The sequence below is a fragment of the Corylus avellana genome, chromosome 4 (genome assembly GCF_965113065.1).
Source record: "Corylus avellana chromosome 4, dhCorAvel1.hap1.2, whole genome shotgun sequence".
Classification (NCBI taxonomy): Eukaryota; Viridiplantae; Streptophyta; class Magnoliopsida; order Fagales; family Betulaceae; genus Corylus; species Corylus avellana.
The window spans coordinates 30,883,946-30,910,874 of NC_142493.1; the positions used below are offsets into that span (position 1 = coordinate 30,883,946).

At 37.1% G+C, this 26,929-nt stretch overlaps 5 protein-coding genes across 6 annotated transcripts; 3 read left to right on the top strand and 2 right to left on the bottom strand.

Annotated features, from left to right (window-relative positions):
- Window positions 1-327: 327 nt before the first annotated feature.
- Window positions 328-3,533, bottom strand: LOC132177814 (uncharacterized). Its single transcript, XM_059590277.2, has 6 exons — window positions 2,882-3,533; window positions 2,734-2,770; window positions 1,880-2,116; window positions 1,731-1,778; window positions 753-1,192; window positions 328-643 (listed from the first exon to the last, which is right to left on the bottom strand). The coding sequence occupies exons 1-6, from the start codon at window positions 3,181-3,183 to the stop codon at window positions 571-573; spliced, it is 1,137 nt and encodes a 378-aa protein (XP_059446260.1). The 5' UTR covers window positions 3,184-3,533; the 3' UTR covers window positions 328-570.
- Window positions 3,534-9,726: 6,193 nt separating this feature from the next.
- Window positions 9,727-10,330, top strand: LOC148586612 (uncharacterized). Its single transcript, XM_088515706.1, has 3 exons — window positions 9,727-9,814; window positions 9,889-9,935; window positions 10,037-10,330. Exons 1-3 carry the CDS (start codon window positions 9,727-9,729, stop codon window positions 10,328-10,330), a joined length of 429 nt encoding a protein of 142 aa, XP_088371832.1.
- A 1,148-nt stretch (window positions 10,331-11,478) lies between these two features.
- On the top strand, window positions 11,479-13,475 carry LOC132179272 (UDP-glycosyltransferase 89A2). The gene has a single exon (XM_059591972.2). The coding sequence runs from the start codon at window positions 11,881-11,883 to the stop codon at window positions 13,288-13,290; it is 1,410 nt and encodes a 469-aa protein (XP_059447955.2). The 5' UTR covers window positions 11,479-11,880; the 3' UTR covers window positions 13,291-13,475.
- A 1,831-nt stretch (window positions 13,476-15,306) lies between these two features.
- On the bottom strand, window positions 15,307-18,958 carry LOC132179271 (Tetratricopeptide repeat (TPR)-like superfamily protein). Its single transcript, XM_059591971.2, has 3 exons — window positions 18,402-18,958; window positions 15,912-18,042; window positions 15,307-15,393 (listed from the first exon to the last, which is right to left on the bottom strand). The coding sequence occupies exons 1-2, from the start codon at window positions 18,853-18,855 to the stop codon at window positions 15,992-15,994; spliced, it is 2,505 nt and encodes an 834-aa protein (XP_059447954.1). The 5' UTR covers window positions 18,856-18,958; the 3' UTR covers window positions 15,307-15,393; window positions 15,912-15,991.
- Window positions 18,959-21,085: 2,127 nt separating this feature from the next.
- LOC132179632 (DNA glycosylase superfamily protein) lies at window positions 21,086-23,528 on the top strand. 2 transcript variants are annotated; one of them, XM_059592374.2, is made up of 6 exons: window positions 21,086-21,537; window positions 22,087-22,144; window positions 22,236-22,319; window positions 22,881-23,022; window positions 23,106-23,176; window positions 23,336-23,528. In XM_059592374.2, exons 1-6 carry the CDS (start codon window positions 21,135-21,137, stop codon window positions 23,382-23,384), a joined length of 807 nt encoding a protein of 268 aa, XP_059448357.1. In that variant the 5' UTR covers window positions 21,086-21,134; the 3' UTR covers window positions 23,385-23,528. The 2 variants fall into 2 exon arrangements, with proteins under 2 accessions (XP_059448357.1, XP_059448356.1); XM_059592373.2 differs by having other exon boundaries at window positions 23,106-23,528.
- The last annotated feature ends 3,401 nt before the right edge of the window (window positions 23,529-26,929 follow it).

Sequence of the window (26,929 nt, forward strand, 5' to 3'; positions counted from 1 at the left end):
TTAAAGCTGCTTATGCCAATTTATGCAATGAGATTTGATATCTCTTCAGGAATTTGTTAGGCTCAGAAGAGTTGGCTTAGTAATGAGAATTTATTTGCATTTTTTATATTCTTATAAGCTCTTAAGTTTCCTTTGATAGGGAATACCATAACTCTTCATTACCACTTAACATGAAGCCTTGTAGAATCTAGTTGCTTGCAATTTGAGAAAATATGGGACATAAGCAAACCCGTCTGGAAACCGAATCACGCATTGGACTACTTGTTGGCACTGCTTGATTAGATGCAATGCTTGATTTCTCAGTAATGCAATAGCAGTGATGGGGCATTACTTGTTATTTGAGATGAAAGTCATTTTGCCAAAATAGACAAAAATTATAAATGAATTTGTGGAATCTGAAACAGACATTTTACTTGTGCCAGAACAACTAGCCCTTTAGCACCATTAACACTTAAAAATCTCTCTCACCTTTTGATATAACAATGAGTTGAACTTCCCAACCAATCAACCAAACGTTAGAATTCTTATAGAAATCTTGTGGCCCATTCAGAAGTACTGAATCCTTGAAAGTCAGGCCTCCAAAGCTGTCTGCCTCAAACAATCAACATTACACAATCCAACTGATCTCACCATGTCTCCCAACCTGTCATGGTCAAATGGTTCCAACAGTCGGTCATATTTATTTAGACAGCAAAAGTAAGCTAATGAAAAAAGCATAGAAAATTTCAGATTCTTGAACTAGTTCAACTGACCGGTCAAAGCTATTCCTTGCTCTCTCTGATTGATCTGTGCTGTTCCTGGCCTTTCCAGACCGATCCATACTCCTTCTTGACTTCTCCCTCTTGTCTGTGCTGGTTCTTGATTTTTCCCTATGGTCTGTGCTCAGCCTAGACTTTTCCCTCTGCCCAGTACTAGACCTGGACTTCTCTTTGTGCTCTGTGCTTGGTCTGGACTTTTGGTCTGTGGCACTCACTGAGTTCTCTGATTGTTCTGCACTTTCCCCAGCCACAATCTGCAGACGGGGTAGTTTCTCCACGGCTGATATGAACTTCCTGAGATGCTTTAAGTACTCTGGATAGAGTTCCAAGTTGCAGTGATTTCCTCTTTTAATCCACAAAGGTTCATACTTCTCTTTACAAAGCTCCCACAGCTGCTTACCATGGGAGAAATCCACAATTTCATCTTCAGTTCCCTGCCATTACCCAAAGGAGTATCAAGTGGAAACGCCAACTAGAATCCTGTAACTAAATGTGTCGAAAATTCAGGGGAAGAATTCTGGAATTTTATGGCTGTAGAAGTGCTGGTTGCTTGACTAACTAGCATGAAGTGGCTGGGTTTCTAGCCCTTCCCAAATTGTCATGTCAATTCATAGATCATGAAATGTTGAAAAAAGGTTGTCATTACATGACAATACAGAATCACATTCATATAATAAGTTTGAATCTGAAAAGCACAGATTGATAGACTTTTTTCAGTCTCTATACCCCTGTGCCAGAGAACGCCGGTTGGTCCATGGCCATACTTTTCATATCAGGAATTATTGATGATTTCTATGACAATAACTTATCTGAATTTCCATTTATGAGAAGGCAAGAACTGATATATATATATATATATATATATATATATATATATATATATATATACACACATTAAGTTGACCCGAGTAAATTTAACCCTTGTGCAGCTCAGGGACAATAATCAAAGGATCAAACAAAGGGTACACTTACATGAATGACCAGAACCGGGGAATTGACTAGTGGAATCTTATCAATGTTCTGCAACAGAAACAAAGGGTGCCTTTTAGTAAAAAGACATTAATATCTCATGCAAAACAACAAAGCTACAGTTTAAAAGGGTATTGAGTGGATCGAAAAACCTTATATATGTCAAACCAGAATGTGCGCTTCACTGGGTACATGACACGCAGGCCAGACAAGATGGGACTGTGAAGAATTACAGCTCTCAATCGGGGCAAATGGGTGGCCAGTTCCAGAGCAGGTCCACTACCAACCGACTGGCCATACAAGATAGTGTCTTCCTCCTTCACTCCATATGTCTCTTCAAGGCATTTATAAGCAGCTTCTATGTCGGCATATGTGTCCTGCTCACTCGGCTAATAGGTACAGATATACCAGATAATTTAGTAGTCTACTTCTTACTCATATTCAAATCTCTTTAACAACATTGGTAATTAACCAAGTTAGCGGCAGTGGTTTACAGGCAAATTACTTGTCATAACCTCATGATCTAAATTGGTTAAGAAATGAAATGGCTATAAAATTTTCGTGTTTTGAGTTGTTTGTTAACATATATACCTTTGAAAACATAAACAAAAGACAAAAAACAAAGATAGGCCCTCAATCCAACATATTTATCACAGACCGCTCACTTTTGATTCAATTTAATGATCACTGATCAAAACATAACAAACAGTTGGCAATGAATCAGTGACCAAAAAATAGCAAGTTTCTTTTCGTTCCTTATTGAATCAATTAAGCACATCAATGCAGAAGATTTTTGTACATTATTTTCATGGGGGATGCCACACAATATGGGTAACGCACCCAGATATTAGAATTATTCAAAGTTTGTATACTTTGTTCCTTGACCAAAAAAAATGGCATGCTGGGCTAATGACACGTGCCCTACCTTATTGTTTTTAACCCAATTTGATCGCCTATCATCCACAGATCATTTTAGAGGTAAAAAATAGAGAGAATGTGTGTATACCTTTCCAGACGACTGTCCATATCCAGAATAGTCGTACCTGTAAACGCAGAGAAAGTCATACTGATTCTTTGACTGACTGGAAATTCAAGAGAAGCAAATATCATAAATTTAATTGATCTATGGATCAAAAAATCGATTTAAAACTGACCCCATAAGATTTACGCCAAGGTGAAGGCTAAGCTCAGTGAAAATGTGATACATCTGGCCAAGATCAGCGGCATTGCCATGAGAGTAGAGCAGAGTCATAGATGCCGACGGGTTCTTCACGTACATGGCAACAATCTCATTCCCTCTCTTGGTGTTCAGCTTCAACACGTCCACGTCATCTCTCTGATGAACATCCGACATCCTCATTTTCCCAGTCGCCGCATCGACATATATGGTATAAGACGGCGGGTCCGGTGGAAAGAATGCGAATTTAGCGGCCATCGAAGATGTCGCCGACCCCATTTTGATCCCAAACAAGAAAAAAGGCACGGTTACGTGATATTAATTAATTAACTGGTTTGGACGAAAACCGTTGGTGAGACGGAGACCTGCATGGTAGAGTTTGGCCTAGCTTGAGAGAGAGAGAGATTTTGGAGTGTATGGAAATTCAAGAATCTGTGGTCTAATGGCTTATGTTTGGCTCCTGAGAAAAATCTTTAGAGCTTTGGTTTATGGGTAAGGGAGCGTGGAGAGAGAGAGAGAGAGCAGACAGAGAAAGGACAGAGACCTGGGAAGGAATTTTTGTCAGATTTTCCGCTAAGATTTACACAGAGAGAGAGACAGAGAGAGAGAGAGCAGACATGGAAAGGACAAAGACATGGTAAGGAATTTTTTACAAGTTAGTGATTTCCGCTATGTAATTTATTATGGTTATAAGTTACCTTGCAGTAGAAAGATTGGAGTAGGCGTTGTAAAAAATATATAATTTTTTTTTATATAAAATTAAATTTGAACCTTTTTTTAAAAAAAAAAAAAAAATACTATAATAAATATACAAAATCTAAGCCAAAATCCAAAGGACATGAGCAAATACCAAAACTTTCCATAGATTTGTTGGATTTATTTATCATTATTTTTTTCGAGAAAAATCCTTTTAATCTAGTCGGATTAGATAAAAGTATGTTTAAAATGCATGTCATTTTCACGTACGCTTTTAAAAATATATATAAAAAGTATGTAAGAATAACATGCTTTTTAAGACATTTATCATTTTAATAAATAGTATTAAAGAATTTTTTTACAATCCAATTCGGTGAAAGTATTTATCTACAATCAAATAAATTGTCTAATTAGATTGCAATACTTGTGTATCAAAAGTCACTAATAGTTGAAAAATGATGTTGATCAACTTCAAATCCTTTTGAGAATTTTTCACGAATTTGGCAAAAAAAATATAGAATGATATAAAAGTAGGATTATGAAAATATGAAGGGGTCAAAATCATGGAATGAGGCTCTTGTGGACATAGCAATTAATTTATTAAGAAAGGGCCACACAAATAGTAGTTAATGGGTGCTAATCTTTAACTTTCTCTAAATCAAATGTTGTATCTCAATTAGAATGACGTTTGAGTGGATCATAGGAGCCTAAACGAACAATTAGTACATATTTTGGAATTCACACCACTTATCTCTTTTAGAATTTTGAAAGTGCTTTTGGACAACAGAGTGGGCCAAGAACGCCTACCTCTTCCGCTCAAGCAAGAGCGTGACTACACGCTCATCTCTTTTTAACAAGCATTGCTAGTCAATAATGTCTGATTTTTTATTACCACGTCATTAAACTGTATGACAGTTGTGCAACAGCCTACCAAATAACATTACTCATTACTCGTTTTTTGTGACTAATGTATGAAAAGAAAAGAAGAAGAAGAGAAAAAAGAAGAGGAATGATGATGATGATGAATGGTGGGGGATGAAGAATAAAAAAGAGAAAAGGAAAATGAATGGGGTGGGTCTGGGTTGAAAGAGGAGAGGGGGGCAGCACATGATTGCATATTAGTGGTGACATTTTGTAAGCCATGAATGACTGGTAATCTTCCTTTTCACTGTTTGTTAAGCTCCGATCCGTCACTCAAGCGTGTTGATGGTAGAATTGGAAAAGCAGCAGCAATCATTTTCTTTTTCGGTGTGTCCTAAACGACCACACGTTGCTTCTTCCCAAATGTTGGCAAAGGGATGTTCTGTCATGTAAGTGCCTCTTGCGTCCATCCCAATTTAACATACTCACTCCACCATTTATTGGCTTACCGACAAGATATTCGTCTTGTCCATTGGATCTCTTTGGTTCAATTCTTATGAGATTTATATTTTCTCTTCCGTCTAATTCTTGCAAATTTACCACTAAGTGTATGAGTTCTTCTCTCGTTCAATTCAAATTCACAATTAGATTTGCCTAGAAAAATAATAATTACCCATTGATTTATTTCCCTTTTTCTTTTTTTTTTCTTGGCATTGTAATATTAAAGGTAATAATGATGATAAAAACTGACAGAAGACTGATAATAATAAATTAGAGAAATGCTAGAGCATCTACTTCGGTCCTTCTCGCATCCTTTTCTATCTTCTTTTTTTTTTTTTTTTTATATATATATAAAAATCAACTATTAGATATTTAGTATCATACATTCACTTAAGTGTGTCCTACAAATTTCATGGTTTATTTTTTATTTTTAAAAAATTATTAAAAAAAATTGTCTAATTAACGACCAAAGAAAAGAAAAAGGTGAATAAAAATCATTTACTTAATTCAAATTTCTATTTTCTCTTACCATTTACTCATGCAAGGTGTTACAAATCCATTGGCTCATCATTATGGATTCCTTAAAGAAAACAAGTTGTTCCCTGTACTAATTTTGGGGTGGCTGAACAGGTACTCCAGACTCCCAAACATTATAAGTGATTTGGTTCAACTTCAGTTTTTTTCTTTATTTATTTTCTTTGTCGGCTGTCCTATAGTTTTTTTTTTTTTTTTAAGGGTATTTTAAAAAATTAAAGTAAAAAATAGTCCAATGCGCCAAAAAATTTTCCGTCCGTTTAAAAGTAAAATGCTATAAATTGAGTGGTAATTAGACGGAACATACGTGTTATATTTGAAAGTTTGATCATATAAGTGCAAGAGGAGTGGTAAAAATAAAAGAAGCAAAGGAAGCTTGAGTTCGTATCATATTCCCCCTATATAAATTATTTGTCACGCTTTCAATTTTTAATTGATTATTAGCAATTAATTTTCTGGAAATCTGGAATAGTGTCTTGTCTAACAAGTTTGCATGCCTCGCTTTAAACTCAATTTTTATATATCCCATGAATAATATAAGTGGATGATGGATGGATGGACCCGCCCCCGATCCTCTTTGATTTGCTGGAGATGTGAGCATGCAATCACATCCAATCATATGGCCATCTGTCAGCCCAGGGGTGGCAGGCAGGCAGGCAGGCAGCCTTGTTGATTTTAAGTCTGCTTGTTTATGCTGAAAAAACCTCTTTCTGCAGCTAAACACACACCTCTTAATTTGCTTACACTTATTATTACCTTACTGCATATATTCAGAAGTGACTTGCCAACGTCTCATTCTATCAACTTATCTCCTTTAACAAAAAAGACAAAAAAAAAAAAAAAAAAAAAAGTAATGCTCAATTATATTTTTATTTTACAAATATTTGAATGTTGTTGGGAATAATTTCATCCAACCGGCCTATCATATCTTGGCACCATTGGAGTAGAACTTACAAATCTGGTCAAATTAGAACTCTTTGAAGAATCTAGCACAATAGTCATACTCTAAGCCTAATTGAAGTTGGACTCAGGTCCAATTCAAATTCTCAGCACTCCCACATTAAGTTGAAGAATGAGACCTAGTCAAAATATAACTTTACTTCTCAACCTATAAATAAGTCCATACACTAATGGTCTGTTTGAGATTACGTTCGAGACGCCTAAAAATACTTTTAACACTCAAAAAGTCCGTTTTGAATAAAAAAATATTCGTTTGGTAAAAAGATTAAAGGCACTTTTAGGGTCAAAAAGCCTAAAAATTGTCAAAAAACACTTTTAATAAAAATTATTTTTGATTTTTAAAAACTTTATTTTTCAAACGCAATTTCAAACAGGCTCTAAATATAAAAGATAAATTGAATTATTATGCATTGAACATATTGTTTTTTCAGGAACTGACTTAGGCATCAGAGTTTCTTCGGTATAGACGCCGGCAAAACTTTTGACGCTCTTGCCATTTTGTAGCAATTGTGGGAACACGAGCGTGTTTTTCACACCATAGCGAAAACCGTTAGACTGAAAATTGTTCTAACAATTACAATATCCATTAATTTTAATTCAAAATCAATAATGTATATAGAATGGAAAAATACGTGTAAATTAACCACTTTTCACTCAAGATTGCATTTCGTAAAAGAATCATGGGCCAACCTGGCCGACTTTAGAGTTGAGGCCCATACTCATTCTTGTCCTATGGCATGCATGGGCCCATATTCAAATCCTGCCCGACTTTAGAGTTATATATGCAAATCCTCTCTTGTCCCATATTCCCTGCTTTATTATTTATTTTTGGTAATTCATATTCCCTGTTATTTATTGTTGGTGCAGAATCTTCAAAATTTAAAAATAAAAAGAAAATTTCTTTTAATTGGTGTGCATTTAAGTTACAACAAATACGTCTTCAGGATACAATAAAACTTAGAAAAAAATTTAACGTTAGATTGCGTTATTTCGCATAAAAACAAAATCAAAACAAAACACGCACCTCAGATTTTCTATTATGGCAAAAAGCTTAAGTAAAATACAAGGCTTTGAGAAAGATGGTAGTAAGAGAAATAATTCAATTTCAAAATTTGGCATTAAGTGGGCTTACACTCAAATGTAAACACCCAAACAGTGCTTTAACTTAAACTAATAGCTAGTTTGGTATGAGTTGTAATTTGGGAAAACAAATTCAAAAATACTTGTAATTTGTATTTGGTTTGGGATTTGCAATCAATGCTGGTGGCCATGTGGAAGGGAAGACCATGGTTGTGGGTATATAGGGTGATTATGATTAAATAAATGGTGCAATTCCCAATAATGAAAGATAGTTGCGGTGGGTTGTTGGTTTAATCTGGCCCTTGTGAATTTACAAAGCCAGCCACACAGTCCTCTAGGGACACCCGACACCGGCCCACTGAAATGAGGTTATGGGAAGGAACGCTTTCGATCTTCTAATTCCTATGTTCAAAACCTGCACTACACTGCTTTTTATGATAATGGCACCCACTATTCATTAGATTTCACATTGGGCTCGCCTATACAAATAAATTTTGATCAGTTAATCGACTACTTATCTGAACAAATAGGTCATACATAGTCTTTCACATTACAAGTATTAGTTAATTTACAGCAATTTAGGCAGGTAATTATTGTAATCCTTAGCTCTAATCACTTGCCCATATATGACTTGATATGATTTTTGTTTTGATGTTGTTTTTAATGAGTTGGGATCTCCGGTAAATAATAATGCTATCAAACAAACAATTGGGAGAGGCTTTTAATGAGATTCACGCACTATTCAAACTGGTTTGGATGAAATTTCTTTTAACTTAGGACAAAGTTTTCCTTCAAACTAGGTTGGAGAAATTTTCTTCAACGTAATTTATAATAATGACATGTGTCCCTTTAACATGTAAGATGAACATGTTTTTTTAATAGCAGAGACAAAGTTGGAATAACTTTTATTATAAATCTATGTACATTTCACATGCTATTAAAAAAAAAGGACATACGTCACTTTTATAAAGTAGGTTGAAAGAAATTCTTCAAACCCAGTTTGGAGGAAAACTTTGTCCAAATTTAATGTTTAGGTTCCTAGGTTAATGGATAGAGTTTTCCTCCAACTCAATCTATAAAAATGATATGTGTTCCTTTTTTTTAATAACATGTGAGATGCACATGAGTTTTTAATAGTAGGGACAAAGTTGAAATAAATAATAAAAAAACTCATATGCATCTCACATGTTATTAAAAAAATTGACACATGTCATTTTTATAGACCGGGTTAAAGGAAATTCCTCCAATTCAATTTGGAGGAAAACTCTGTCCCTAGGTTAGTAGAATGACAATAAATTACTCTTAAAAATATGTGAAATATGACACTTGTCACCTATTGAAGTAGGTCGAAGAAAATTTCTTCTAAACTAATTTGAAGAAAATTGTGTCCCTTTGAATAGGCCTTAGATTGTTCGAACACCTGCTTAGATAAATAACCCTTATTGGGAGCCGCTCATGGTCGTAATAGAAAATGTGTTGCAATCCAAACAAGAAATTAATTGCAGTCAATCTCGATACCCTTTCAACACCTATACTTTTACTTTCTCTTTGTATTTTCACGTACACCTTCAATTTGATTTATGTATTTTTGAGTGTACATCTCACTGAAAAGAAGAAAGAAAGGCATAGAAGTGCCCTAGCTAGCTAGCTAACTTCACCTTCCATATCGGGAAAAGCAGGGCAGTGAATAATAAAAAAAAACAGGCTACAGAGTTGCCAACCTCGGAGAACCAAGCAAAGGTCCTTCTCGTTGATCGCATGGCGCCAGACAGGCGCAAAACACACGTACCTTCCATTCCACGGCATCGAATGCACCACCCTGGGACCATTTTTATCGTGCAAATTAACTTTATTTTATTATTATGTTTGATTTAAATCAATCACATCGAGATTCTCGTATTGGGTAATCCAACTGACACATGGAATTACACAACTCTTCATGCATTTGTTTTTTTTGTTTTTTGCGTAAATTGCCTATATATATATATATATTTAATAACCAATCATTTCCATATTGAACGTGGAAATTAAAAGGCGGATGTTGGAACAAGACAGCGGTTCGTCTCTTTGACTTGCATTCCTATTTGACTCCAACCAGATCTCTATAAAGCTATCAACTTCTGAATTCATCTATTTTTCTCTCCCTGCATTTTGAAACATACCCAAACAAGGAAGTTCAGCAACACAGAAATGGCGTATATGAAGTTTCAGTCTGCCTTTCTTTTTCTACTCTTTCTTTGTGCTGCATGGCTCTCCTTAGCACATTTAACAACACAAGGTATTTTTGCGTTATTTCTTCTACTTTTTTCTTTTTGAGGGTACATGACATTTTCATTTTTTCTTTTTTCAAAGATAAAACTGCAAGCACAGAAGCCAATGATGTTTCAAGTACTGCAAAGGTAATTCATTAGATATTTCGTTATAGTTTTTGGAATAATATATAGTATCTATTGGATTAAATATAATGGTTTCATGTTATTTACCGTTTACCTGCGCGCAGGGGCTTCTGGAAAATGAAAGGGCTAGAGCTTTTTACATAGACAAGAGGATAGAGGGAAGGAAAATGGCGGCTGGGAATGTGAAGAAGGTATTAGAGAAGAAAGAGGATATTGGTGCAGTAGTTGGAAGGAAACCATCAAACATGTCAAGTGAAGAAGGAAAGAGGGGGTCAAATGTAGGATATAATAAGCAAAGGGTTAGTCGATTTCCTCAAGATCAGGTTGATAAGGCAGGTTTTGTCGCTTTCGATGCTGATTACCATGAACCAAGGCACCACCCACCTAAGAACAACTGATGAGGATTTATAAAGCTTTTTTTTTTTTTTTGGAAGTCCTAGCTACTAAGAATGAGTGTTAACTGTTAAGAATAGTTATCATGTGATTTCTTTGATGCCAATTTTGAGATAAAGAGCTTTATATATATTAAGTTATGAATATTGAGGAAATTAAGTGATATATTCGAATCAAGCAAGTCAATTAATCGACTATTTCTTTGATTGCTGAGATGTATGTAAATGTCTCTATTTGTTTCTGTTGAAAATACAGGGGCATCCGCATGGGCACGCCCCTCCGCATACAAAGGTAGGCGACATAACAACGCCCAACTTGTAAGTTGGTAACTAGCTGGCAGAATGCATATCAGATATCTGACAGATGTTATGTCCGTTACTTAGTTTTTTTGAAAAGAATAACTTTTGGCACATTACTCCAAAAAAAACAATTTGCTCCCTCCTCATTACTTGGGCCACGCTATATACAGTACTCTCATATTGAATAGGTTGGGAGATGGATGAACAAAAAAAAAACAACGTACTCTCTTTTAGTATATTTTTCATTGGTGCTCTTAGGCTGTAGATTCTGTGACTCCAGTAATTTATGGTAGTATATTCCACGCTAGGAGAAAGAAGAAATTCATTGGAGAATCATGTGAAATAATATTTGATTTCAGTGCAAATAAAGTATTGTTCTATTCCGTTGCGCATAATTAATTTTTCTAATAGTTTTCCTAGTAGATGAAGATATATGAAACTATATATGATTTTGAATTAAGTCACAAAATAATTAAAAGCATTTGTATGTTTTACCCAAAAAAAGAGAGGAAACTAGCCTTCATTTCTTACTTAATTTTTAGAAAATAATATTTTCATATGACCAAGAAAACAATAGAAGAATACAAGAAAAAACACCTGACATTTCGCCACCTAAAAAGCTAAAACTCTCCCAATACTTAATCGTCTTGAGGGATAAAATTAAGATTTTTTGCGTGTAAATGGATCACCTACTATGTTAGTATATATATATATATATATATATATATATATTCTTTCTCTATATATGGTGTTTATGTAAAATAAAAGTGGACAAAAAATTCCTACATTTGCAACATACATTCCAAAGAGAAATTTCACAAAAGAAATGGATTGTGACCACCATTTTAATGTCTTCAAACGGCTAGAAAATATTTCCATCGTAAAAATTGGCAAGTTCATCATACTATTATTATTGAGTCGACTGTTGGACCTTCTCCGCTGGCTCCGACTGCGAAAGCTGGTACACAATCAGGATAGGATTCTTTTGTCTAGTTTGTGGCCCTCTCTTGCACTACACGTGTTACTCACTTCATCATACACGAGTTACAACACAAGTCTTTCTGCCCTACTCACAACAACGAATGGTTAGTTGGTTACCAATTTAAGTCAACGTCGTGCATTTTGAAGACACTTGGATTGTGACGTCATTTTCTTATATCATAATAATAATAATAATAATATTAAAGCCAGCCTACTAATTAACTGGTACTGGAGTCTGTCTGGGCAGAAGGAAGTCGTCTTCCACCTCCGGCACGATGAGTACACACATCCTGGTGTTTCCGTACCCGGCCCAAGGGCACATGCTCCCACTTCTGGACCTGACCCACCAGCTCTCCCTCCGTGGCCTCACCATCACCATCTTGGTCACCCCAAAGAACCTCCCCACCCTCTCCCCTCTCCTCTCCGAGCACCCCTCCATCCAAACCCTCGTCCTCCCCTTTCCTCCCCACCCCAGCCTACCCGAAGGCGTCGAGAACGTCAGGGACATCGGCAACGCTGGAAACGTACCCATCATCGCCGCCTTGCGCCAGCTCCACGACCGGCTTCTCCGCTGGTTCCACTCCCACCCGTCTCCCCCTGTGGCTATCGTCTCCGACTTCTTCCTCGGCTGGACCCTACGCCTAGCCCACCAGCTCCGCATCCCCAGGATCGCTTTCTTCTCGTCCGGTGCGTTTCTGGCCTCCGTCAATGACTACTGCTGGCGCAATATGACAAGCGTTCTCGATTCTTCTACAGCGCTCGTTCACTTTCCCGATCTCCCCAGATCGCCATCCTTCAAGGAGGAGCATCTGCCTTCCCTCTTCCGCATCTACAGCGAATCCAACCCCAACACGGCGTTCCTCAAGGATGACGTGCTCGCAAATACGTCGAGTTGGGGTTGCATTTTCAACAGCTTCGACGAACTGGAAGGCCCATACTTGGACTACCTCCGGAGAGTCGTGGGACACGCGCGCGTCTACGGGGTCGGCCCGCTGAGTGTAGTGGGGATCAATGACGGTGCCAATCGGGGCAACCCGGACTCCGATTCGGGCAACGACGTACTAACGTGGCTCGATGGGTGCCCCGACGGGTCAGTTCTCTACGTCTGCTTCGGGAGCCAGAAGTTGTTGAACAAACAGCAAATGGAGGCCCTGGCGTCGGGGATCGAGAAGAGCGGGACACGATTCGTGTGGGTGGTGAAAGCGGGCACGACCCAACAAGAGGCGGAAGGGTACGGCGTGGTACCGGAGGGGTTCGAGGAACGGGTGGCCGGAAGGGGAGTGATAGTGAAGGGGTGGGCGCCACAGGTGAGGATACTGAGCCACGGGGCGGTGGGAGGGTTTGTGAGTCACTGCGGGTGGAACTCGGTGCTGGAAGCGATAGTGGCGGGGACGATGATCCTGGGTTGGCCCATGGAGGCGGACCAGTTCGTGAACGCCAGGCTGCTGGTGGAGTACATGGGCGTGGCCGTGAGGGTGTGCGAGGGAGCCCACTCGGTGCCTGATCCGGCCCACTTGGCGGGGGTGATTGCGGAGTCGATGGGCGGGGAGAGTGGTGAGAAAGCGGGGTCAAGGGCACTGAGGGATAAGGCGCTTGAAGCGGTGAGGGATGGTGGGAGCTCTTCCAGGGATTTGGATGCTCTTGTTAAGGAGCTGGCCCTCCTCCGACCGAGTCACGACGCTTGAGGTGAAATCTCTGTCAAAGCTTCTGGACGTTTTTACCTGTCAAATGCAAATTCTTTGCAAAATCATTTGTATAACCATAACCATTCTTGCAAATGGTTATAATCGAACCCAAAAAGTAGCATTAAATAAATTCCTAAACAAATATAAGTGTGTGAGGACACGAAAATATGATTTTGTATCTTCAACGAGCTCTCTTCTATGGGCTACAATATATGAGTGATGAAAATCTCATGTTTGTCTTGAGGGAAAAAAAAAATCGTACCTAATCTACACGTCACATGTACAGAACTACTAAGCTTCACCATTCCACCATTCGGAGTTGGTTCTCACTGAGAGTGGCTGCCAGACCTACAAACATAAGAGAAGTAATTGAAGAAAAAAAAAAACCGACCAAAGCTTCAGCAACTAGAGTTTATACGATCAAAAAAACAGAGGTGAAACAAACGATCTATTGAGTTGTTTGTAACATGCACCGTCTGGCAAGTAAAATCAGCATAGTTTTTCCTTTTGCAAGTTATTGGCTCACATGGATTACCCTTGAAGCCTGTGTGGTGCCACAAAATTCGGTGGCCTTGCAAAGGGAGATAGCCCTACAAAGCTCGTATCGAATCAATATAATGTAAAATACCTCTCTGCTATTATGCGTCTTCGGTGATGTCCTGGTTGTCCGTGGAAATGGTGGCCATCTCCAGGCACAAGCCAATAAGGATTTTGATTGTAATTTTCCTTGCAATCATCCGGGACAACTTGGTACTTGCGATATTTTGGCTCGGGACACATTTTATTTAGCAGTTTTTGGGATGTTAAATACCATTGAATCAATTACTTAGAAAGGATAACATTATTTTCATTATTTTTTTTTTAAAAAAAAAAAACATTAAATTCATATTTCAAGGGCAAACAAATGTTAATGACAATGTATTTTTAACCTCCACACCACCACGAAAAAGTTCCAAAATATGACACTAATATGCGTGTGCGTATGTATGCATGCCTAATTGAATATATGGTTTTCACTTAGAGAGCCCCTCCTACTAGGATGTGGTGTAAAACTCATTTTTACAGCATTCCATATAAATTTGACACATTATGTAAAAACATCAAATACAATGGAGATAAAAACACAGTATATTTAATTTAAATCAATCCCATGAACTTTTTCATTCATTCTAACTCAACGTCCATCACTCACCTCAGAGCCCTCAACACTAGAGTCTTCAAAATTAACTAAAACAGTGGATCCAATAGTTTTATCAATGGATATTTTGTCAAGAAAAATGAAAATTATTTTGTGCGAATGGTTATATTATTTACCTTCATAAGAGCTTTGTTATAATTATATGAAGGTAAATTATTTTGTGTTTGATAACCGCTGCAGGCTGTGTTAGCTCTTATGAAGCAAAGGAGGTGTTTGATATATGTTTAGTGCTTTTATGAAGGTAAATTATATCAAAAACCTCCTTTGCTTAGGCCCATTTCGATTGACACTCCCTCAGTTTTCAAATTTGCTGTTAAGACCCTAGTGCTACAACTCATTCCAAAGAGACTTCTCTCCATCACACTTTCCGTCTAGTTGGCAAACAGAAAAGCACGTGTCATGAGTCTCACATGCCACGTCACATAATTATTTTTCATTAGAAAAATAATAATATAAATAAAAAAAATAAAAACCAACTCATTTCGTCCACCCTCCTCCCAAACCACCCTACTCTCTCCACCACCTCCTCTGTTGCAGCTGTCGCATAGTTCGACAGCCTCCTTCCCCCTCCTTCCCCTCTTCCCAACTTCCCTTCCCTGCTCCAGCGGCCCGCAAGACAAAAAGTAAGGGGTCACTCAGGGACCATATGTTGACTAAAAAGGGTTCTACAAAGAGAAAAGTTTTATTTAAAGCAAAGTAAGAAACATTTCAAGCTTCAGAGACACAATTAAAACCAAAGAAATTCCAGAGCTATTAAAGACGCAATTTTAAGATATATAAACAGAGAACCTGATCTAATTCAGAGAATGAGGATGCCAAAGCGTGAAGCTGGTTGCTGACATTGAAATGCTGTAGCAAGATTTGAGCTTTTCCTTCACAAGAGTCTTGCGTCTTATCCTTCTCCCCTGAAAGTCCCATCATTCAAACTTAAGAAAAACCAAATGCTTCCTAGAGTCACAACAACTATAGAGAAACAGTTTCTTTTCCATTTTCTGATACAATTAGGCCCAAGTAATATGTGACACCCTACAAAGTTAGAGGGAGGAAATGATTTAGTTTTGGCTCTTGGACCACTGAAATGAAGTTTTTATTTTGTTTCTACTTTTTTCTAATGGAAAGAATATCTGATATAAGAGATTCATAAGGCGTGCTTTCCTGTTTTCCAACTGGACAGAAAGGGTGATGGTAGGGGTCTAGTTTGGAATGAGTGACAACATAATAGGTGTCAAATGGCAAAATTGAAAACTGAGAGGGCATAAATAAAAACAAACCTAAGTATAGAGGTGTATGTACAATTGAACTTTTATGAATATAAAGAGATGTAACAATGACATTTTAGAGGATTAATAACTACTTTCTAATTTAATAGTGTATTCAAAAAAAGTGACTAAAACAAGTATATGCAGGTGGTGTGATGTTATACCTCATGTACTGACTTCTCTATCAGCCATGGAACGGCTCTTTCTAATAGTGAGTTGCATTCAAATCATCATTTCCCATGGATTAATCAGGAAATAACCCAAATTTGATCATCTCAGCAAGTAGTTCAAAAACAGATTCGAGATCACCTTCCCGATGGAAAGCATTAAGCATCACCTCACAAATTTCTTGATCAGGCAAAATTCCATCAGATAACATCATACAGAAAAAATGTTTGGCTTCGTTTATTAGACTCCTTTTGCACAATCTATTGATCACAGCACTGTAATCTCTGATTGAAGTTTTAAACCCCTTCTCCACCATTTGACGAAAGAATATTACTGCCCTACTTACGTCACCCTTTACACAATGTGCCTTAACAATTGTGGTATAAGCAATTTTTGTCAAATTTATCTTTCGATTCACCAGAGAAAGAACTAGCCTGTCAGCATCCATCAGATCACCATGTACGCAAAGACCATTGATGAGGACATTATATGTGACAGGAGTAGGCTGCAGGTTATGCAGTAGCATCTCATTATGTAACTGGCAAGCTTTGGTCGTGTCACTAGCTTTGCAGAAACATTGGATGATAGTATTATATGTAATCTGATCTGGAGTCAGACCCTTAGCATGCATATCCTCAAGTAACTGGACAGATTCTCGCAACTTCCATTGTTTGCATAGTCCTTTAATAACTACAGTGTACGTGATATGAGTAGGCATTACAGCTTTTGCTTCCATCTCCCGAAGCAATTCAAGCATTCCTTGCATATCTCCTACTTCACAGTATGCATTCATAAGAGTGGTATAAGTTACCGCACTTGGAACCAATCGATGCAGCTTGATGGTATCCAAGAGACTTCGAGCCTCACCTAATTTATTGTTTTTGCAGAATCCATGAATAAGAGTATTGAAAGTAACAATACTAGGGGTAATCTCTTTTTCGGTTAATTGTCTGTATAACTGTACAGCTTCCACAATTTTACCAAGTTTGACATACCCATCCAACATAATATTATACAGAACTATATCCTCCACTGAGTCGCTAGCTATCAAATTATCAAAATACTTCCTTGCCTCTAATATATTTCCTGTCTTACACAGACCTAACAACATGGAACCATGTGTAAAATAATTTGGAAAGATTCTCCTCGAGCACATTTCCTCAAATAGTTGGATAGCCCTCTGGACTTCTCCTTTCTTGCAGAGGCCATGAATGAGGATAGAATATGTTATAGTATCTGGTTTCAATCCTACAGCTTCCATTTCATAAAACAATTTCAATGCTTCTTCAGCCCGTGCACTTTTACACAAACTGCTGAGCAATACACTGTATGAGATTATGCTCAAGTGAAAACCTCGAGAAAGCATCTCTTCCCGCAACTTAAGGCCTTCATCAATATTGCCTATCTGGCAATGCCCACATATCAGTATTGTATATGTAAGATCTGGATTAACCCCTTTAAGCAACATGTCTTGAATGACCTTCCAAGCCCCACTCATGAAACCAAGTAGACGAAACCCTTTAGCAAGAATTCTGTAGGTTACAGTATCAGCCTCTACACCATGGTTCTCCATGTCATTTTTGAACTCCAAGGCTTCTTCCATGGAACCTGCTATACATAGCCCATGAATAAGAATATTATAACTGTATGAATCAGGTACTAGTCCACACTTGAGCATCATACAAAAAAATGACTTTGCAACATCTACAAAACCCAATTTACAGAACCTCGATATGATGGTATTGAATGAAACAATGGAAAGTCCAGCATCCTTCCCTTCAGCATTTTGTAGGAAGGAGACTGCATCATGTAGCCTGGATTGCTCGCATAGACCATCTATAAGTATGGAATGAGTGTACTCATTCTGAGGAGTTCCGGTAACTTTGATTTCATTATGAACATCCCACATGGTTTCAGTGTGCCTCAAATTGTACAACAGACCGTTATATGTTTGTATTGATGCATGCAAGTTCAGATCTTTCATCTTGGCAAGAACGAAGAGGGCATCTTCAACCATTCCATATCTCGAATAAGTAAAACCCAATATATCCCATACCAAAATATTTGAATCCCAGACCCTGAAGTTATTCAAGAGCAGCTCACAAAGTGAAGGTGCAGAACCAGAGCCTACCAGAAATTAAAAGATATTTATAAAGAAAAAATTCAGACCAATCTCAATGTAACTAATTTAGGTGGGTGATCATCTTAAATAAAAATCCTATGTCAAAGCAATAAATTGAAGACATTGAATTGAGGAAAAACCAATAAAGTTTTCAGCTATAAGAAACAGAAAATTTCAAAAATTTCCTCTGCTCCGCTCCACCCAGCGCAGTACAAATTATAAATTGGTTGATTTTTTTTTTTTTGAATTTATACAAACCTAAACGTTACAGTAAGGGTTCAAGCTTTCAACTCAAGTTCCTTTCCCACAATTCATAGCTACCAAAAGATCCTTTTTTCCTAAAAGAAACAATGGAAAGCCATACCTTCCTCTTCCACCATTTGCTTTATGACCAACTGCAACTCCTTGAACCGTCTTTCCCCTGCCAAAACATGCGAAACAACAAACCACGAAACCCTCGAGTGCCGAAACCGATACCAATCCTTCAACAAATGGAAGAAACCCACCGCAAACTCCGGGCTCTCGACCCTCAAAACATCGATAATCTGATCCACCTGAGGCCAATCCAGCGTCAAAACCACGGTACGAAAATAATCCCCGCCGAGAAACCTACTCAAGCCGAAACTCCTCAACCCGGAGAGAATTTCTCGGACGGTGTCTGTAGGGTTTGGGACAGCAGAGGGAGTGGTGGGCTCGTCGTAGAGCTTTGCTGTGGAGACCGAGGATTTGGTGAAGAAGAGGGAAGAGAGGGGGGCGAAAATTCGGGACCTTGCTGGGAAATGGAGGGGGTTCTTCCATTGATGGAAGTGTTTGAGCATGGACTGGGGGCTAGGGTTTTAGGAGAAGCAGTCGTTCACTTTTCTGTTTGTTTCTCGGGAAAATTTCGGGAATTGAGAGGTGGAGAGGAATAGAGGGGTTTGGAATTTGAGGAATAGTGTGAGGGTTTTGGGTGGGTGGGGGTGGGGGAGAGATTAGGGTTTTAGAGAGCCGTTGGTTTCGCGGCAATTTTGAAGGCTAGAGAGAGAGAGAGAGAGAGGAGAGAGTTTTCGGGGTTAGGCTAATTTGGGGCCGATTAAGTCAAAGACGGTGTCGTTTTAATCTACGATTGTTTTATTCACAGTACTTGCAAAATACAAACATAGAAATATTTTGCCTTTCTATTTTTTTTATTTTTCTAATATTTTTTAGATGATATATTTTGAAGTAAACTCATTAATTATCAACAAGTCAGAACAGTACCAGCTGATTGATTGATCAAGAGAGCTAGCTAGAATTAAAAGAATTATAACATTGAGTGTGGTTTGGTTTACATTGCGCATTACAATTGAGCAATGTGACCTATTTACAGGGAGATTATGGTAGGTGAGGCGAACTAAAAAAAGTTGTAGGAAACTTAGGACACGTCTACAATAAAACCAACACTTACTCTTTAAAAATTCTTTTGAGATAAACGATTAAACGGTAATTCAACATAGCATCAAAACAGTAATCTTAAACATATGCTTTAAATATTTCACGTGGGTTCCGTGCCGTGCCGTAGCTTAATGGTTAGAAAGGGAGTTTAGTAAAGAAATAAGACACAACACCTTAAACATTTGACACAATGATGGATGGCATATCTCTGTCTTGCAGGCAACAGGTATGCCTCAAACCTTGAGGACAAAAGAGTAGGAGTTAAGAATAAAGCGGACCCATTACACTTGCCATGAGACAAACACAGCAACTAAAGGAAAAAGAGATATGATTAGGGTTTCCTCTAAGTGGTGGGGGAGTGCCATTCTCATTTCTCACCCTCTTTACTTACTAAAAAAGGGGGTTTTCAGCTGGGATTTCTCTGTCTTTCTGCGGAAAAAGAAACATCTTAGTGATAATTAGAGAGAGCATATAATTATTGAGTTCTATATTCAACCAACCCTTTTCAAATTACTCTGCTTTGGTCCGTACCCAAATGGGAATCTCAATCTCTCATGGTGGTAAAAAGCTTAAATTAGTCGCCATGAATCACCAATGTACTTTTAATTACTATTACTCTGCCTTTCTAGAAATTCAATAGTTCTTCTTATCTTTTTACTTTTTCTACTGTGTCTTCTCTCCATTTACCACTCATGAGCTTGGGGGATATTGTTTAGAGCATGCAAAGTCCGGGAATATTCTCCTACAATTGTGATAGATGTAAGCTACTTAATTGAATTCACATGATAGGATAAGCCCTAAGGAGAAAAAGGAGATCTTTTATGTCATCAAAAGTGTATAAATGATTTCATTAGGTTAAAATCACCACTTTGATAAAAAATAATAATAATAAAAAAAATGATGAATTCAATCGTTTAGTTAATTTTCTAAAACTCATTTCCTCACCAATGAGCTTAAACTTCAACTAATGTTATTTTGTAGTCTTCTATTCTTCTTCCATCCAACATTTTTTTAAAATCAGTCATTGAATCTGTAAGATCTACACCTTCACCCATGTGGATCGTAATGACCGACTCTTAAAAAAATTAGATGAAAGAAGGACTGAAGAATACAAAATGAACTTTCACTTAAACGCCTCCTCAATAAGTAAAATCGAACACGTATAATACGACTTTAACTAAAATGAGGGAATAAATTAGCCTTATTATCAAGTTATGATATTTGTATAACATTACACTAGTACTAAATAACATTACTCATTAGTCAATTAGTTCCCATCTTTACGTTAGATAGATTGCTCTCTCTTTCTTCTTTTTTCTTTTTGTTTCTTTTTTAGTATTGGAAAGAAAAGGAACTAAAAGATCCTTCAATTGATATTCTATAAATAAACCAGATGGGACCATATACTTTTGTAGTATCTTTTTCAAGAGATTAACCATCAATTAATATGTATATATACTCATATATATATAAATATATAGATTTTGCTTAAAAACTAAGTAGCAAGTATTCATCCATAATTGTGAAGCTCACATTTCACCAACCAACGTAAAAGTAGTGCTTGTCTTGACACCATCTCTTTTTAAAACCCCCTGATCATGATCAGATTTTATGCATCTCAACCCACCTTTACATCTACCCCAATTAAAACAAGAAAACAAAAAACTTCCTTATCTTCTCCAGCATGTCTAGAGCAAATGTGAGAAGACATGTTCTGGAGAAGAACAAAATCTTGAAAGAAAAAGAGAAGCCATCACACAACATTCTATCTAAACACCTTAAGAGAATTTACCCAATTGGGCTTCAGAGAAGCAGTTCATCATTATCCTTATCATCTGTATCTTTGTCTTTGTCACAGAACTCAGTCGACTCTTCTGTTACTGATTCTACCATCCCACTGGATCAGAAGATTTCTTTAGCATTACGACTAATTGCACCACCTGAAAGAAGAGAATCCCCAGTGGATAAAAACCTGCAACCGGCTGAAAGAAGAGAAGCCCCTCTTGATAAAAACGTGCAACAGCTAAGTCAGGATACTTGTTCTGGGGAATTGATCAGCAGGTGTAACTGGATTACAAAGAACAGTGGTAAGTTTTGGTCTTGTAATTTATCTATATATATGTGTGTGTGTGTGTGAGAGAGAGAGTGGAGACGTTAGATCTCAAGGATAAACAATTTTTTAGGGTCACGACTGCAGGTGAAGTTAAAGCTCGAGTTTTTACCCTATAAACACTTTGCACGGTGTTTCCCAAGATCCATAATACCCCAGTTATGTAAATATATATATCTGGACTCAACTTATTGCATATGCAGGGATCTGCAATAGGAAACCACATACTTACATTGCAATCCCTGTAGATTAAATGGGATGTGATAAACAAGTTTAGTTCTATGTGAGTTTTTATCATGCCTAAAATGGCGGCTGTTTTGTTACTGCAACAATGATATAAAAAATATGTAACAATGGCAAAAAAGGTACCATCTGTCCTGTCATGGGATGGAATGGCTATTCGAAGGTAAGTTCTCAATCAATTTCCGCCCACTGTACTAATAATGGTATGATACAGAAATTCAACGAAATTCTACATATATAGAAACTGATGTGATGTTGTATCTCTGTATATATATATATACAGATAAAGGTTATGTAGCGTTTCATGATGAGTGCTGGGGAGTTCCAGTTTACGATGACAAGTAAGTCCTTTGTAATTTTTAATCAAAGTCTGCAGCTAATTTACAGAGTGATCATATGCCAACCTTTACGTTGTAAATTACATATGAACAGCCAATTGTTTGAGCTGCTTGCACTCTCTGGTATGTTGATGGACTACAACTGGACTGAAATCCTGAAAAGAAGGGAACTATTCAGGTAACAGTGTTTATTTATGCTGGCCTGTCTGTTTGATTAATTATTTTCTATATATTTTTCACCCATTCTCTTCTTTATTTAGATGTTTAAATTCATTCATTTTTATCAGTTTTAGGTTTTAGATTAAGTGGTGATAGCATAATATGAGACCAAAAGTGCTGATCTACTTTAAACATCAGATTAAGTTTTTAAGATATATGGTGATTTAAAAACCATATTTACGTACTTTTTACCTTTTTTTCTTATAAATAGAGACACATTTTTATATTATAGATCACAGTTATAAATTCAAACCCTAACTGTCTTCATAGATCCCAGTTATATATTCAAGCCCTAACTGTCTTCATCAATCTTCCTCTTTTTCTCTCTTCTGTATATCCTATTATATTTTTCTACAGTGCCATGCATCTCTACTAACTAAATGTACAATCTTACAACAACTCGTTTTACTAATATTAAATAGCTAGCTAGCCTAGTTGTTAGAGCAATATTCATGTGGTTGAAGGGTTGAATAGCTTATATATGTAAATATATATATTTGGGTTTGTATTTATAACATAGAGAAGCTTTTGCTGGATTCGACCCAAATATTGTGGCCAAAATGGGGGAGAAAGAGATTACAGACATAGCATCAGACAAAGCAATAATGTTAGCAGAGAGCAGAGTAAGGAGTATAGTAGACAATGCCAAATGCATATTGAAGGCAAGTTTTCTCACTTTCTGTCACATGCAATGAATTGAATAGGGTTGCTCATTGTACTTAATTTTCTCAACTTAAATGTGTAGATTGTGAGGGGATTTGGATCGTTTGGTAGCTACATGTGGGGTTATGTGAACCACAAACCAGTGATCAACAGGTACAGATACCCAAGAAATGTTCCTCTGAGGACTCCAAAAGCAGAAGCCATTAGCAGGGATTTGCTAAAGCATGGATTCCGGCTGGTGGGGCCTGTGATTGTGTATTCCTTTATGCAAGCTGCTGGTTTGACAATCGATCATCTTGTTGATTGTTATAGGTACACTGAATGTGTAGGCCTTGCTGAAAGACCTTGGAGGCACATCTAATTAACATGCATTCATTATTTCATATCTATTTGTACTAATTAAATTCTGGCCAATATTTATATATTTTTATACATATAATATATATATGTATAGTTGGTGGGCTTCAATAAGAAGTATTTGCTCTAGCTAGCTATGATCATCACGTTAAAGTTATGCATGAAAGGGAAATGAGGACCAAAATTGGATGTTGAGATGTATCCTTTTGTGGGGTTTTGTTCTGCTACCTTTACTTGCCTAAGAATCGTTCCATTTACATATGCAACTTTATTTGACATCAATCAATAGCTTTTCTGCTTTCCATACGCTCCAAAACTACTTGCCAAACCCCAAACACAATCATGTAGACGATCGAGTAGGTTCACACATGAAGCCTCGATTAGTGGGCCAATTGTATTAAGACTAATTTATTATGACTATTAAACCAATGATCTAATAACTAAACAACAAGAGATCTATAGTGGCAAATTATGAGTGGTTATAATTTTTCTAAACCATAAAGGGTACTCTAGTCTAAGGAAAAAGAAAAACAAGCAGCAATATGTCATTTGCTATTATCTTTGTTGTCATGTTTTCTTCTTCTTCTTTTTGTTAGTATAAAGGCTGTAGTTGAAGCTTGCCAGCGATTTAGGCTGGAGTGCAGTTAAGAGTACTACAATTCTTTTACAAATTGAGGTGAAACTCCATAATTTGGAAAATAATGAAACAAGTTGTCGGTTTAATTAATTATTAGTTGACGTGCAAACCATAAAGTACTCTTAATCATTTCACTAATCATAAACTGTAACATCAATTTATAAATGACTCAAAATAAAAACTGTTATATCCAAATATTTTGCTTCATAGGCTTGTAGCTCCAAAATGTAAGGTAGAAGCCCAAAGTTTTTCCAAATAAAAGTCCATTGGAGATTCTAATTGAGTTACTTAGGTGATTCCCCATCAGAATTAGAAGTTGTAGCCCAAGTTCACGAGTCCAAATAGGCCCATATATATGGTACTTATGGCACCTACTTTATCATAACCCAATCATGGGCTACAAGCTGCATCAAGAAATCTGTAAATCAACTATATGTTGTTAATTTATGAACAACTTCCAAATGGTGGTTCAAGGACTTCTCCTGCCTCAAGATGTTGGGAATGGAAACTTTCACCAGCCATAAACAAACTTTAAATGCTAATTTCGTTCCTGATTATGGCTATACCACTGAAAGCCTTTCAAAATAATGGATATCGTATTTGTCAGTAAGATATGCCATTGCAAAATAATGGTAATTGGCGCAGGCTACGAAGACCACCTTTGACTAACTTTACTTTGTTTGGTTGCACGGCTCGAAAACACTTAGCTTGTGGTGACCGCACAACCACTTGTCTCTTTTTTTATTATTATTTTTTTTTTATGATGATGAAAAATTGGTTTGATGTGTCAATGAGGTAGTAATTCAATATAACATGTGTCTGATGTAAATTAACTAGCGAAGACCACCTTCGACTAAATTTACTTTGTTTGGTTGCACAGCTCGAAAACACTTAGCTTGTGGTGACTGCACAACCACTTGCCTTTTTTTCATTTTTTCTTTTTTAAAATTTTTTTTTTTATGATGACAAATTGGTTTGATGTGTCAATGAGGTACTAATTCAATATAACATGTGTCCGATGTAAATTAACGGGCATAAACACGTCTCTTTTTTTTTTTTTTTTTTGGATATGATAGGGCATGACCACATGTCACTAGCAACGTTTTAAAATTTAATAGAAGAGAGATGGAATAAGCTACTTAATAATGATGTGAATCTTAAAAAGGGGATTTGATAAAAAGGTAAAATCTCAAAAACTAGGTACAATAACATTTTTCCCTAAAAGTAAAAGAGTCCTGAGATGAAAACTGTTTATTTATATTCCAATTTCACCAAGTAAAAACTCAACCTCAGCAGACATGGTAAGATGTTTAATCAGTTTAGAGTCAAAATTAAAAAATCTTTACCAAACTTCATTATTTTTGCTTCAAGATGTTATGAAGGAACAGACAAAGGGACAAATCTGAGTCCCCACCTTTGTCTGTCCATGCTCCTCCATTGATGCATCAATATATCTTGCATTACAAACCTACAAAGACATTCATGAACCCCCACACCTCAGAGACAAGTTGCAGTATAAAACAAAACAATTCAAATCAAAGATAAGGCAGCCACGTCCACCTCACTCACTGTGCTGCAGACTAATATATATTATATATATATATATACTCTCTGCCAATACAATATTCTCTTTAATTCCTTCATGTTAACTCTAGTCAAATTAAGCACCTATTCGTACACCTAAAATATAGGGAATTTTTCAGCTCGCAAAGAAAAGTTAGATGGAAACCTTCAACAAACCTCTCGAGTCTATCCTCAACGTAGATAACTTCGACTGCTACCGTAAGTATGAAGTTTGTTGTTGCAGTCGCCAGTCACAGACAGATAGATAGCCCCCCACCACTGAAAGCTACCCTTGCCACCCATCTTTAAGCAAGCTTCTTTGATATATATGCTTGTAACAAATGGGCTCCTAGATTCTGAAACACACTCAAGTTCCCCCTTTTTAGCAGAATCCTTAGCTATTACTCCTTTATTCTTAATTCATTATTAGGAGTCGGCATCCCAGACAAAAACATCAGCAAATTTCCAACACTCATTTGCCAAATATAGCAAAACCCAAGAAGCTTCTGATATCAAAAGCACAAACTGCAGGAAATCCGCTGGATATCTACAAGAAAAACAAACTAAAAAGAAAAACTCGTACGTGAGCATAGACGGACCCCGCCAAGTGGTTGAGGGGCCAGCCCTTGAAATTATATCGGTCCGATGCTTCGTGGGACCGGAAAAATATGGTAGTGTTCCTCTGTTCAAGTGTTCTGTATAGGTTGCTAATATCTTTCTTGCCTCGTATGTCAGCATTGAGAAAGGCTGTTTCTATTCCTTCTCCTGGGTTGTTAATTTGAACAAAGCATTAAAGCATGACATAAACAAGACTTGCGTCTTTTTCATTACCGACTAAAAAATACATCCGACTCTTACAAAAAAAAAAAAAAAAAAAAAAAAATACATCCGACAAAATTTAGACGGCGGCGGTGGGCAGGCGGGCGCTGCTTGTTTTTGTGGAATTCATTTCTTTGCTAGTGATTATGATAAGCACTTGAGTTTGGATACAAGACATCACTATAAGCAATCGATTACATACATTTTTTATAGATTAACAAATTTATTTATTTATTTTCCCTTTGTTTCACTCATTGCAATCCAGTTAATGATAAGATAGGCCTCCACCAAGGAAGAAAAACTTGAACATCTTAACCAATAAACAAGCAAAATCCATTATGAGATGAGATCCCACTTCCCTGGGAAATAATTACAGGCACTTGCAGTCTTTCTGCACGCTGAAGTTGAAGGTGAAATTGACTACTAATTTCATTCCACAAGAAAAAGTAAGAAAGCAAACTTGACCGGACCCATTCTCCATCATGTGATTGTTAATCCAGTGTTTATCCACCAAAGCTCCAGGATAAAGA

What these genes read in the sequence shown, in the direction of transcription:
- LOC132179271 (XM_059591971.2), bottom strand. Translation starts at nt 18,855, where the DNA reads ATGCTCAAACACTTCCATCAATGGAAGAACCCCCTCCATTTCCCAGCA. An exon ending in GCAAATGGTGGAAGAGGAAG is followed by an intron (nt 18,043 to 18,401) that starts GTATGGCTTTCC and finishes AATTTCTGGTAG; the next exon opens with GCTCTGGTTCTGCACCTTCA.
- LOC148586612 (XM_088515706.1), top strand. Translation starts at nt 9,727, where the DNA reads ATGGCGTATATGAAGTTTCAGTCTGCCTTTCTTTTTCTACTCTTTCTT. An exon ending in AGCACATTTAACAACACAAG is followed by an intron (nt 9,815 to 9,888) that starts GTATTTTTGCGT and finishes CTTTTTTCAAAG; the next exon opens with ATAAAACTGCAAGCACAGAA. An exon ending in ATGTTTCAAGTACTGCAAAG is followed by an intron (nt 9,936 to 10,036) that starts GTAATTCATTAG and finishes ACCTGCGCGCAG; the next exon opens with GGGCTTCTGGAAAATGAAAG.
- LOC132179272 (XM_059591972.2), top strand. Translation starts at nt 11,881, where the DNA reads ATGAGTACACACATCCTGGTGTTTCCGTACCCGGCCCAAGGGCACATG.
- LOC132177814 (XM_059590277.2), bottom strand. Translation starts at nt 3,183, where the DNA reads ATGGGGTCGGCGACATCTTCGATGGCCGCTAAATTCGCATTCTTTCCA. An exon ending in ATGGACAGTCGTCTGGAAAG is followed by an intron (nt 2,117 to 2,733) that starts GTATACACACAT and finishes TGTACCTATTAG; the next exon opens with CCGAGTGAGCAGGACACATA. An exon ending in TCTGGTTTGACATATATAAG is followed by an intron (nt 1,779 to 1,879) that starts GTTTTTCGATCC and finishes TTTCTGTTGCAG; the next exon opens with AACATTGATAAGATTCCACT.
- LOC132179632 (XM_059592373.2), top strand. Translation starts at nt 21,135, where the DNA reads ATGTCTAGAGCAAATGTGAGAAGACATGTTCTGGAGAAGAACAAAATC. An exon ending in CTGGATTACAAAGAACAGTG is followed by an intron (nt 21,538 to 22,086) that starts GTAAGTTTTGGT and finishes ATATATATACAG; the next exon opens with ATAAAGGTTATGTAGCGTTT. An exon ending in GTTCCAGTTTACGATGACAA is followed by an intron (nt 22,145 to 22,235) that starts GTAAGTCCTTTG and finishes ACATATGAACAG; the next exon opens with CCAATTGTTTGAGCTGCTTG.